Genomic DNA, 13,499 nt, shown 5'->3' on the forward strand with positions numbered 1-13,499 from the left:
TAAAAATATAAACTGTGCCCATCAATGAGAATGTGCCTGTTAAGATAATGAGGCACAGTGGAGTGGTGGTGTTAATGAGACTGGTAAGGCTTACTGACATTTTCTGGCGAAATGTATCAGGGCTCGTTTAAGCAGTGGCAGATGGGATGGGCAGAAACTATGTGGCTGCCACCTTCCTCCCTCAGCCCTGACCCACAGGGTACAGGGCCCTGATGTGGTGGTGCAAGGATGGGACAGGCCTTAGGAATTCCCACATGCTGACATGGAGTCTGGCAGGTTGAGCTGGCACTCTCAGAGCTGAGGATGTTATGGATGGTTATGTCCTTGCCCCAGGCTTTGAAACTGGGTGAGAACCTGTGCAGCTCATCTCTGCCAGAGCAGGCTGAGACCTTGTCTCTGTGACAGTGTGTTGAGCAAGCCATGTCACCTCATATGTAGACAAGGCCAGTCCCAAGCCTCTTCCACATCTCCTCTGCCTCCCAGCATCAGATTGGACTGGTCATTGTCTTTTCTCTTAGCCACAGCCTTGTGGCCTTTCTGCTCTTGTATCATACTGTCTTCTGCTTCTTGTCCTCTTTTCCCTAAGGCATGTTCCTGTTGTCTCCTACACCTGGTGTCCCGTCTCCTGGAAAATACTACTCTTAAACCTCTCCTTGAATGAGCAAATCCTTGCTCTTGCGATTTCTGGTATTGGCATGCACTGAGATGGGCCAGATGATTTCCTCCCACATCTTCTTCATCATCTTCCTTTGTTCACTTTCCCCCATCCTGGCAGTTGGTTTGTATTAATTGCTGTTATTCCTGCCAGGTCTAGAAACAATTAAGGCAATGTCTCTTGTCTCTCCCTATTCATTGGGGTCCCAACCCTTCCCTGTATCTAGAAGGTATTCCAAAAGTATTTAGAAGAGCTGAACTAAGCATACCAGGTTATGTGTAGATTTGTCACAAAACATACAGGCTGTGCTTAGATTTAGAGCAAGGTCTGGTTTTGTGCTTTGAAATGGAGATGCAAGTCCACTCCTGACCCTGTCTGTGCCCCGTGCATTAGATGAGACTTTCTGAAGCTGGGATCTCTCTAAGCAGGACAGAGGCTTTCTAGGAGTGCCAAGGTTAATTCTCTGTGTCTCTCTCCCTCACAGCAGTAAAGGGCCCAGTCGAACCGTGGAGCTGTCGGGGGAACAGTCAGACCTGCGGGGCAGATGTCGGCCGTTGTATGCATCCCAAGTCGGAGGCCAGACTTTTTACAACAGTGAATACGGGGAGCTGTCGGAACACTCTGAGGATGGCAGCTGCACCCCGCCTGGAGAGGGGGCCAGTCCCCCCACTCTCCACGCTTCCTTCTTCTCCGAGCAGTACTAATGGCACCACGCCCTGGAGGCGACAGCCAAGGCATCCCCCCTCACCCTCCAGGCACGTCATCGGGGTCAGTCAGAACTTCTCCTTCAACCTATGCCCAAACCCAACAGGGAACCTATCCCAAATGGATGGGGAACACTGATGTCCTTGGAAGCACAGCATGAACCACGCAGCACCTCCAGCTGCAGCTTCCCCGTGCCGCGACTGGAGAGAGCACCTCACTGATTCCTCATGTTTCTTTTATTCCTGCACTTCAGACAGATGCATTCTGCCAGAGAGCGGGTGCCAGTGTTCAACACTACGGCACCTTCTGCCTAACATCCAGCCTCCGCTCAGATCAGCTTCCCATTCAGAAAACCCATTTCAGGTCAGATATAAATAGATCTGTCTTAGTCTCAAGTTTCTTCCTGGTGTGCAGCCTGAATGTTTTTCCTTGGATTGCTTCCTCCTCCCCTCATCATGATGTCAGCCGCTGAGCTGTGGAGCAGAATCAAAGGGAAAAAATCCCTAGTGGTATTAGCAGCAAGAGCAGGACATTTTAAAGAGGTGTACAGAGAGATCCCAAGGGATCTTTGTAAATGCTCACGCATGCTGCTCATTCTGAGCAGGTGCCAGCCTCTCCATCTCCTCTGCAAGCAACATCCACACCCCTCTCATCTCTGCTGGGAGGAAACCTGCCAATCTGCCTTATCACTAGGATTATTTTAGCCATCTCAACACAGCTAGTGCTGAGTAGGTCATCAGCTGATGGCTAAAGTGCTCCTGGTGAGATAAACAGCAACTCTTTTTGCAGGCCCTGTGCAAAACAGGTTATTTTATGATCTCTGCTGGGAGCAGGTTACTCACAGGTCTCACCTTCCCCTTCTCCCAGAATGGTGCTGAGATCATTTGTTGCTCAAGTGAGAAATTAAAGCAAAGCTGGGTCAATTTGAGCTGGCTTCTAAACATAGAGTTTGCTGGGAGGAAAAAGATCAAAAGGGCAGGGAGTGAAATGTTTATTTTCAAGCTGCTGCAAAGCATTTTGGAAACAATGGAAGGAACAGTGCTTCATCAATAAGGTGCTCTGGGTTGCATCCCCTTGTGCGTTGACATCACTGAACACATGGAGCACAGCACCTGGCCAGGGATCAAGCCCTGATTCTCCTGGATGGACAGTTCTGCACCATGACCTTTCCTGTCTCCCAAGTTCCCTGACTCAAAGGAGGCACTCTCTGCCCAGCAGGTTCCTCTCCAGTTTCTTTTGTAGAGCTTCCAGCAGAGCATACTTGTCTCTGGAGGACTAAGAAACAGTTATTTGCGGAGGAAACATCTCACTTTGGTCTTTTGTTTCTAAGAGATACCACGTGAATTCAGAGCTCTGGGGAACCTCCGCAGCCCCTCTCTATAGATTTCTGTACTGCTGCCTCACCACTTCCCACCTACTTCTTTCCATCCTGCTCCCAGTCCAAGAGCTCAGTCACAGAGCACGGTTACATCACCGCCTCAGGAGTCTGGGTGAACAGCTTGTCATCATCTCTTCTCCCACATGCCCATGGCTGGCAGAGCTCTTTGCACCAGGGCATCTCAGCACCAGGGAATTTCTGCTTGTGGGCCACACCTCTGTCACAGAGCCAACGATTTGACTTGTAAAACTGTGTTTCCTGTCAGATGTACAGCTTTCCCAAACTGTATTTCTTTTCCAGCAGAGGGTTTTATGCGTTTCCCGACGTAAGCCTGTGAGTCCTTATGGATGATGTTGCCAAGTCTTAATTATAGTTCTCCACACAAGTGTAATGGGGAGATTTATTTAGCACATGGGAAAAGCACGCCTGTCATTCAAATTCTCTAAGCCTGTGCAGCTTGCTCAATGTTCCCCTCCCTTTTTGTGTCAGCAGCATGACATGGCTGCAATTTCCATGGCAAAAAAGAGGCACAAAACCAGACCAGCTTGAGCCAAACTGGCTCAGAATGTGGAACTGGAAACCATGTATGACAATGAATTCCCTGACTTCTACTGGTGTCCCCTGAAGTTGCCAGGAATTTGAGCATCTTTAAGTAATTGTTACGACTCAGTAAGAATCCTCTGGCAGGAGCTGCTGGAGAGTCAGGACAAGGAAGTAGGACAGCCAACAGCGTGTAGGCCAGATCAAATTCTCCTGCCCTCATCTTGCCCTGCTTTTTTGAACTGGTGGTTCCCTTGGCAGAAGGACGGCTGCATGTGCCTCATGCTGCTAGAGGTTTCCACTGGCATTGACATGGGTAGAAGGTGACCAGCTGAGCTAAATTCAGGCTGCTCGCTGGGTGATGTGCATCCATAGGACTCAGACTCTCTTGTTTCCAGTGCTTCACAAAGAGTTCTCTGCCTGGAAATAGCCCCATCTGAGAGACGGCCCAAGAAAGAGGACTACAGACAAAATAGTAGTTAAAAACCAGAATTTCTAAGTAGCTGCAAGTCCCTGTCCATATGTGAGGGATAGATATGTGCCAACAAAGCATGACATTTGCGAGACAGTGGCAGGATTCCTCGGCAGAAAGGGGACAGAGGAATTTTAGTGCCCAGGCTGGTTGTCAGCATGGACATCCAGCCAGTACAGCAGCACTTTTTCTCTAAGTTTAGCTGTAAATTGCTCACAAGCATCCCTGTGGAGAAGGGTTATGTTGTTAAAACCATTGTTAACAATCCCCTGCTTCACCCCGGGGAAGGCACTTCTGTGTCATCTGATTTTTGAACATTCAGCTCCACAGAAGTTTATTTTCTCTCTCTTGCACCATCTTGATGGGGGGTGGAATCAGATCCTATTGTATCAGTGTCAACAGCATTGCATGAACAATGCAGCATGATAGGAGCAAAAGCTGCTCCGCTTCAGACACTCCTGCTGATGAAGAACAACTGTAGTGTGGGATACTGAAGAGTTGTTGAGACAATTGTACTTTTGCTCTCTAAAGGTATACTAAAATTAGATGTGCAAACCTGATAACCCTTCCCACTCTCTTGAATTATTTCTGGCTTTTTATTTTTACAGTCTCCAGATAAGCATGACGTGAAGCTGGTCTGTTTTGGGCTTAAGACGTGAGACAGGAGTGTTGTCTGTCTTTCCACAGCAGCAAGGGAGTATTTCAATGTTTAAAACCCAGGGTTCGATAATTGTGCCTGCTCTGTTCACAATGCACTCTCTGTTTTGTTTTGTTTGGGCTTCTTACTGGAACTCAACATTGAAGCTAAGCTATTTATCATCATCACCTTCCTTTAAAATGGCTGCTTCCACTCTATGCGCAGTCTCACTTTTCCTTACAAAGTGTTGGTGTTGAGAGGACATTCCTCCCTCCTGAAAACAAAGTGTTGGGTCCCCTACTTGCAAATACACGTGTGTCTCTGAAGAAAATCCTGTGTATCAAGTAACACTACATTTATATTGCAATATCTTAACCTGGTACCCGTTGTTGCTCTAGCAGCATTCAATGTTTCAGTGGGCTGCCTTTGAAGCAAGTAGGCTAAAACAGGGGTTAAGTGTGAGTACAAAGCATGGTCTGTGTGAGTGTGTGTGAGTGTGCTGTGCGTGAGTGTGTGGGTATTTGCACGTGAGTTTTCCTACCAGTGAGCATATGTGAGTGATTGTAACTCACGTTGAGTGTTGTCTCTGGAAGTTCACAGTTATATATCAAACCAGTTAGAACACTGCTTCCTTTCCTCTCTTCCTATAGTACTTGTTATCCTTTGTCATTAAGAGTTTTGTTGTAATATCTAAATGTGAAAATGAATAAAGTCGTAACTGGCAGCTGCTCTCTGGTTCCTGGGGCCACCTCTGCCCCTGGGGCAGCCCAGCCCCAGCCCAAGCCATCAGCACATTTTGGGTTTATTATTTTTACTTTTGTGTCTGTTTGCATTTCCCCACATCCTCTTGGAAACAGCTGGACCTTGTGGCATTTCCATCCAGGATGAAACTCCGTCTTTTCTCATGGCGAGGTCGGATTCTCTTCAGCTAAACCCTCTGGCAGGAGCAAGCACAGCACCCAGCCCTGTGCCCCACATCCACGATCTTGACCCACTACCTCGGCCCTGGGGGTCTCGGCCCTGGGGGTCTGCAGCCCTCCTGTCCTCTTTCACCATGCCAGGGGAACCAGAGACCCCCGGGCCCCGCTTCTGCTCAGGGAATCAAACCCCTCTCGGACCCCCTTTCTCGGGGCAACACCCCCCAGACTGCTCTTCTCCTCATGGTACCAAACCCCCACAGACCCCTCTTCTCCAGGGCATCAACCGCCCCAGGACCCCTCTCCTTCTCAGGGCACCCAGCCCCGCCTCGGACGCCCGTTCTCCTCAGGGCAGTGACTCCCCCGCCCCGGTCCCCCTTGTCATTATGGCACCAAATTCCGTGCCAGTTCCCCTTCTCCTCACAGCACCGAACCCGCGGCCCTCGGCCCAGGCGAGCCCCTGGTGGTGCCGCTGTCGGCCCGCAGGTGGCGCCCTCCCCCCGGCGGCCGCGGGTCCCGGCGGGAAGATGGCGGCGCGTCTGTGGCCGTGTCACAGCGCAGTGAAGGGCGGGAGCGGAGCAGGGGCGGCACCGCGGCTGAACGAGGTGTTCTCTGTGAAATGGGACATAAGTGGATTAATGAGTATTTCCCTAAAAAAAAAAAATCGCCAGGAGTTGAAGGAACGCTCAGGCACAGCCCCCTCGTTACCCCGGGTTGACCTGTGAAGGCATGAGCACCATTTGTCTGACTACAGTAATGTCCCCTGAGGAGCCGTCAGTGGCAGAGGCACAGCTGAGGGGACAGAAGGAGGACATCTCCGCTCCTCTCCACCGCCATCCCTTCATCCAGCTCCACCATGGGGTGAAAGCATCCAAAAGGACCTTTTAATTCTCCTGTCCCCATCCAGGGACCTGCCCATCTGGGGAATGAGGAGATTGAAGCTGTTCTGCTCATGAAGTATTCCATTTTGGTGCATCCTGGAGCAGTGCTTGGCTGCTTCTCTCCTGGGGCCATGAGCAGTCCCCTTTGGCTGCTCCTCGCCTGCCTTCCAGCCCATCCATAGGGCATCCATAGGACAGGCTGGGAGGCGGGTGAGGAGCAGCCTCCCAACTGTGTGAGGAGGGATGGGGATCAGGATGGGGATTGAGGTGGGGATAGAACCAAGGAGGCAGCCCTCACACAGGCATTGGAGCACCTCTCTGCAGCAGAAACAGCCCACAGGAAACCAGACAGGGCAAAATAAAAACCAGCCATTTCATGCCGTTAGCAAAGAACTGGCGAAGCTCTGGCTGGGCCCCTTGTTTTGCTTCTAACATGGCCAGTGAATGCTTCCTCAATGCTTTTCAAAAGTGCTTTGAGATCCTTCTCTGAAGGTCAGTGCAGTGATAGCGAAGAATCCTTCAGGCTCCCAGGACTTCTTGGTCCCTTCTGAGGACATTTCGGCAATAAAGCACATGACTTTGCATCAGAATGATGCAGAGCTCTCAGTGCTGAGAAATCAAAGTGAGAACAGCTCCAAAACATGTTCTGCACACTGCAGTATCAGTGTGTCAGCCACAGCTCTCATCCTCTGGCTGGGATGAACGTTTGGGTGAAATGAGGAGGCAATCAATAGCATGTGCTTCCTCAGCCAGCATTTACCAAGAAGAGCAAAATTAAATTTAAAAAAAATGTAAGCAGAACATTCAGTTTCTGCTTCAAAATCATTTCCTGGATTGTATTGACATTTCTACAGAGCTTTGCAGAAACAGCTTCTCAGAGGATTTCACAGAACCACACGTGCCTTTAGCAGAGTCTGTAGGTCCTTTCTGCTCCAAGACGCAGGTTTGCAAGCATGCTGCTTTCCTCGGAAATGGAAGAGGTCTCTCCAAGGACAGGATTAAACTACTTACATCTCAATGAAATAAATAGACTCTGCTTCGACAGTGTAATCTTACGTGCGTGTCTGACCACGTGCATCACAAGTGAATAAAATACAAAAGCTTCCAGAAGAAAACAGGTTAATAAGATGCGTAGGTTAAACACCAGACTTATCTGAGGGCCTTCCCATTCAGCTGGGGAAGTCACTAAGGAGACCGTATCTCAAAAGAACAGCTCCACAGCCTTTTTTTTCAGAAACTTAGAAAATATCCTAACTCACAGTCCTGCAGTAATTGTTCTCTTTGTTGTAACTAATTTTCAGTTAGTTTGCCTTTCAAAATCCAAGGAGGCCATTACACTATTTTGTTACATCTCCCAAGAGGCTGATATCCTTAAAACTATGTTAGTTGATCATTCATCAAACCCTGTTTTATAGTATTTCCTGGGATTAATATTTATTAAGAATATTTGAGTGTTTGTACAATTTCCCTCCCATTTTAGTATGTCAGAAGTGAGTAACACCAAATTGGGTAGGGATGCCTGAATCCTTACACAGAGGCTGTGCTGTTCCTGCCCCAAAAGCTCTTTCAGTTCTACCTGGACAGACTGAACACATCCCACCTCGTTTTCACACACACACAGCTCTTCCACCCTCTATTTCTGACATGCTTTAAAACTCTTTATCTTTTTGGTGATCAGCGCTCCTGAACTGGAAATATTTTTCTGAAAAGATGCTGAGGAGCCATGGGAGCCTGTATGTGTCCCTAGATCTTAAGCTGCACCAGAGAAGGCTTAGTTTGGACATTAGGAAGTCTTTTTTAAAAGAAAGGTGATTCGATATTGGAAGTGACTGCCCGGGAGAGGTGGTGGTGTCACTGTCCCTGGAGATGTTTAAGGAGAGAATGTATGTGGCACTGAGTGCCATGGTCTAGTTGACATGCTGGTGTTTGGTCCCAGTCTGGACTCGATGGGCTCAGAGGTCTTTTCCAACCTATCTGATTCTGTAATGCTGTGATCTAATTCCTTATGGAACCGCGGGTCGCTGGAGCCCGGTACCATTGCGGCGGCCCCCGCTCCCAGCTCCCAGCGCCCACAATGACATCATAGGCCGTGCCCCCGCCCTGTGCCGACCCCGCCCCCGTGGGCGTGGTCCTCGCCCAAGCCCCGCCTCTCGTCCTCGTGGCGCGGGGTGGGGCGTGCGGCGCCTGCGCAGAACGCGGGGCTGCAGTCGAGGCGCGGGCGCGGAGTCGGAGCTGCGGGACGGTGCGGGGGCCCCCGCTGCCCTCGGGGCGAACCGGGCATGAAGCGACGGCTGCCGGCTGCGGACGCCGGGCTGGGCACTGAGCTGCGCCGCCCGCCGCACTAAGTGGGCGACGAGCCCCGAGGCGAACCGAGGCGGCGCGGCGGGCCGAGTCCGGGGCGACCCCCGCGGCTGTGTGCGAGCGCGACTGAGGCGGTAGCGGCGGCTTCCGCCAGCAGCCTTCTCTGGGCTGGCGAGGGTCTGCGCGGGGAGGGGGCCGCGGCACCGCCCCCGCCTCCTCCCCTCCCCTCGCCCGGCGGGAGCTCCCCCGCGGCAGCGGGCGGGCGGTATGAGCGCGGCGCTCTGAGGGACTGGCGGAGCCCCGAGGGACCGGCAAAGCGCCGCTTTCTCCGAGCAGCCTCCCCTGGGAGCCGCGGCGGCGGATCGGACTCGGCTGGGACCTGCCATGCCTCCCCTGGCTCCTCCCATGGCATGAGCCCGAGCTCTCCTCCCCGCTCCGCCTGCTTTTGGTCTCTCTCCGCTCCCGGGCTGTCAGATGGGATAGGACACACCCGGGCGTGCGGGGCTTGACGCTGCCGTGGGGGAGCGGCGGAGGCAACCGGTGACGGCCGTCGGCTCGCCTGGAGTCGAAGATGAGCTGGCGGTGGCCTCACCACCACTGGAACGGCGGCTCCTCCGTGCTGCTGCTGCTGCCGCTGCTGCTGTGGCACGGCCGGGTCCGGCCGGCCGGCGCCGACAACGCCAGCCAGGCGTACTACACCGCCCTCATCAACGTGACGGTGCTGAGCCCCGAGCGCGGCGGCCCCACGCTGCTGCGGATCGACCGCGGCCGCTACGGGCAGGACTCCCCCAAGGTGGAGGTCAAGGGGCTGCTGGTGGCTCCCGTCCCCATCAACGGAGGTAACGCTTCCCTCGCTCGCTGCCGGGTGGTTGGTCCTTGCCTGGGCTGAGCAGGCTTTCCTAGACAGTTTTGACAAAACAGGAGGAAGAGCTTGCCCAGAGGAAAATAACATAAATCCATGATCTGAGAGTGCTGGCTTGAAAAACGGCTCTGCAAAGCATACTATGCTTTCCAGCATGGATCCCAGTAGATTGGGCGTATTGACTGGTGAAGGTGTTATTCCTTAACTAATTACAGAGAGGGTAGCGATAGTTGACAGTATTTGGTTACAGCATTGCCTTGAATCTTAGAACAGCTGCATAGCCATCTCGCTGTGCATCTGGATAGCTTTGGCACCTGCATGAAGTCACAGTTTTTCAGTGTGCAATTCCTAAAAACGCTGTTTAAGCTACCCATCGAGACTTGGAAGGACTGAAGCTATCAAGTTGTTGCTCTTATAACCAGCCCAGAATGCACTTGTTTGCAGTACTGAACATCGGATAGAGTGTCCAAATAGTTTTCTTTTAATTAAGTGAAGCTGTTATGTATCAGTTGGTTTTTTGATAAATGTTGGGGTTTATAAAGAACACTAATTTGAGCAGTTGAGAATACTGTCATGATTTTTGCCTGAAGTGAAACCGATTTCTTCAGTAATAGTGATGTCGTTTTAGTAGTATCTTGTTTAAAAACCATTCTTGACATTGTCTAGACCGCCATCTTTAAGAAATGGACCACTTGATGGAATACAGTGGTCCCAACCTGTCTCCTGGACAGTAAACATCTGAATAATGTATTAAGTGAAATATTGTAGTTAGTTAAAAGTAGAGTCTAAGTGGTGAATACAAAGAGTGTTTTAGAAGAATTGATAGCACAAAACTACTGTATTATTAGAAGCTTTAGAGAATTTGCCAAATCTTAAGATCAGGAAAATACTTTGATGCTTCTTCAGAACAAATGCATCCTGCTAGGCAGCCTCTGTAAGCTTCTGGTCCGGATGGATCAGGTTGTGCATCAGCAGGTGCTTGCCAGCCTCACTGGAGCTCAGTTTCATTAGCTTTGCAAAATATAACTAAAATATATTAATGGGGTGGATTTTTGGGTGGAAGGGTGAGGAAGCAGAAATTGTTGAGGAGGTCTGCTGTAAAACGATTTTTATTTGTACTTCAAATCTTGTCTACCAGCTATCATTAAATATGTTGTAGTCTTTCTTCTGCTTCCTGATATTCCTCACTTACATTCCCACACAACCCCAGTGAAATCAGGGGTCTGTCTTGAAAGTTTTAGGCATGTAAACACTGTTATTACAAGTAGTATTTTTACAGGTTTTAAAATGCAGCCTTTTAATATATGCAAAGTATCAAAGCACTTTATTTTTTAAGAGCTGCGCTATTTGTCAAGAAAAACTTTTGATACTAATTTCCTTTTAATATGCTGCTGTAACTTTTTCTGCTTTCCTTTGAAATGCCTTCATTAAGGTGTGATTAAAACACTGAGGGAGGCTTTGACAGCATTTTCACAGGCAGCTAATAATGAGAAGAGCTAAATGAAATTATGAGCAGTCCATAAACAGCATTTTTATACCTACTGCTAAGTACTACGATGAATAACTTTATTGAGAAAGCACAGAAGGTGATGTGAAAATGTCAGAGCTGACATAGTTTGACATGGTGCAATCATTAAAACTTTGTTACCAGTTTTTGGGGAAATTCTGTTTTGCCCTTCTGTTTCACAACAGACAACTTAAAGCAAGCTCAACAGCAGTTGTTTTTCTTACTTTATATACTCTGAACTGTTCTGTGTAGGTTGTTACATACTTATATTTTGTTTTAATTTTGCTGAGGTGCTTGTGGTTTAAAAATGCTCCATGTAGTAAGAAAGATTGGAATATTTTATGCTTTTAGTTAAGCTGTTATTGAACATCATCTGCTTTTTTATATTCACATTTGATAAAAGATGTTGCAGTCCTGCTGAAAGTAATTGCTCTAATGTTTTTTTTATCAGTCTGTTAATATTGCTGTAGAACTCGTTCGCAAAATTTTTTTTAATAGCTCTAAACCCAAGTAGCTGCCAGCCACTGCTGTTAGAGCAGTAAGTGCTCTACCCCAGTTTTCATGTATCCTCATAAGAAAAGGACTCTACAATTGTTAGCAACTTTATTTGAGGATACCTTGGATTTGAAACTGCTTTGATGTCAAGCATTCACCCATTTATGGGCTATCTTTGAAATTTTCACACATGTGGGTGATCTGTTAGCACCTTGATGGCATGGACCGTTTTAGAGCTGAAGTGTCCTTAATTTCACTTTTTTGCATGCTGTGTAAAGAATCATAGAATCACAGAATGGTTTGGGTTGGAAGGGACCTTGAAGATCATCAAGTTCCAACCCCGCTGCCACGGGCAGGGATGCTTTCCACTAGACCAGGCTGCCCAAAGCCCCATTCAGACTGGCCTTGAACACTTCCAGGAATGGGGCATCTTATTACATCCCTTACTCATTGCCTGCAGGGAAATAAATGAGTTTACTAATTCAGGATTTAGGGCCAATGGTCTGCTGCTGACCACACACCATTTGTAATAGTACAGCGTGTGATTTTAAGTGTTCTGTGATGTTTTCTGACTTCTGTTCTTGAATATTCCCGATATTTTATGTACTGCTTTTTGAAGATGCCAGTCCCATGTGATCACCCATCCTTTAAATCTCAGTGCAGCATGACAGTCAATCACTTCTCCCATTTCTTTTGCAGGGTTTCTTTAATGGAATTCAACCATGTCATGTTAATACATGTATTAAAACTCTTTCCGTGTTCTTTTTATAGAGCTTGTATGAAATTGATAGGGGCTTTCAAAGGCAATGTTCCCCTGGGAGTGGGGTGGCAGTAATTGGCATGACCGCCTGTGAATGTGACTTGTGAAAGTGCAGCTCCAGTGAGCTCTTGGTCACAGTTGGCTGCTGGGTGTACATTCAGCACCTGTGTGGGCATATTTTTCCGAGTACATTAAATGCATGATAGCATAGTTTTTTTTATTAATCTCTCTTCCGTTCTTCTACTTTGAGTTCTTTTTCTTACCTCCTCTAACTTGTTAATCTCTTGTCATGACTTAATTTCTTATTAGAAGAGTGTTTTAAACCACTTCTGGATATGAATGCTTGCAACTTCAAAAGAAAAAAAAGCTCTTCTTGTTCTGCATGGAAGGAGAAGTGAAAGCCTGATGCAGGTTTTCTGATAGTTTAGTAAAGGTTTATAGTATTCCTTCAGGGGGGTTCCAGAATATTTCTCACTCAGTCCCTTACTCTTTTATTTGTGACTTTGTGCAAGCAGACATTTTCATAAATCTTAGAGCAGTTTGGGGTTGGAAAGGACTTTAAAGATTGTCTAGTTCCAAGCCCCCTGCCTTGAGAAGGGACACCCTCCTAGACCAGGTTGGTCAAAGCCTCATCCAACATGGCCTTGAACTTTCAGCCCAGTCCTCTCACAGCAGCTGCCTGGGTGCTCCTGGATGTCTGTACATGCACCGTGCAAGTGTTCAGCCCTGTGCCACTCCAATGACCTGTGCTTTTAATCCTCTTTGGTACTGGGTGCCTGACACCAGTTGCAGTGCAGACCCTTAGGTGTCAGGCACATTGCTCTTGCCATGGCACACCAAGCTAGAAGCCACTGAATACTCGCCTTAATGGTTCTTGGTGGAAACTGCAGTGCTTTGTGGTTTAGTTCCCTCAAAAACATTCTCCATGGGAAACAGGACTCTGTGGCTATTGAGTCTGGGTTACTGCTTGTTGTGCTTGGATTCCAGTGTGAGGGCTGGAAATGTCAGTCTTGTGTGCTCTGAAGAGTCCCCTTGCAGGTGGTCAGACCTTGCTGGGAGGTAAGGTTTTGTGCACCTTGGCTGGCTTGGGAAGCTGGGAAGCAGGCAGGATGATTGGGAGTGGGGCTGATAGGAAGGGAAAAGCAGTGGAGTCAAACTTGAAAATGTTAAAATTCACTGAGCCAGTAGGTCAGGAACAAGGGGGTGAGGAGGAGTGGAAAGGGATGGAGTCTAAAGGGCTTGTGGGGAGGTGATGGTTGTATGAAAGCCGCTTTGGAAAAAGAGCTCCTAGAAAGGAGAGCTCTCCCAAAGGGGTAGAAGGGTTGGGGCTGGGCAAGGAGGCTGAGAATGTGAGGAAAAATGTATGTTAGAAAAAGGTGGAAGTGTGGA

The 13,499-nt window shown here is 48.7% G+C and overlaps 2 protein-coding genes across 4 annotated transcripts in view; both read left to right on the plus strand.

Annotated features, from left to right (window-relative positions):
* The window catches only part of FLT4 (fms related receptor tyrosine kinase 4), a 57,792-nt gene extending 52,681 nt beyond the window's left edge, over positions 1-5,111 (plus strand). Inside the window, exon 30 of one of the 2 annotated variants that reach the window (XM_082291213.1) lies at positions 1,140-5,111. In XM_082291213.1, the coding sequence (XP_082147339.1) occupies positions 1,140-1,359 (220 nt within the window). In that variant the 3' untranslated portion in view covers positions 1,360-5,111. The remainder of the gene's footprint in view (positions 1-1,139) is intronic. The other variant, XM_082291214.1, reaches the window with a different exon arrangement.
* Positions 5,112-8,925: 3,814 nt separating this feature from the next.
* Positions 8,926-13,499, plus strand: part of RNF130 (ring finger protein 130) — a 42,561-nt gene continuing 37,987 nt past the window's right edge. For both annotated transcript variants that reach the window (XM_082291350.1, XM_082291351.1), the window contains exon 1: positions 8,926-9,325. In XM_082291350.1, coding sequence (XP_082147476.1) covers positions 9,058-9,325 — 268 coding nt within the window. In that variant the 5' untranslated portion in view covers positions 8,926-9,057. The remainder of the gene's footprint in view (positions 9,326-13,499) is intronic.

Source organism: Coloeus monedula, assembly GCF_965178545.1.
Source record: "Coloeus monedula genome assembly, chromosome: 15".
NCBI classification, from domain to species: Eukaryota; Metazoa; Chordata; class Aves; order Passeriformes; family Corvidae; genus Coloeus; species Coloeus monedula.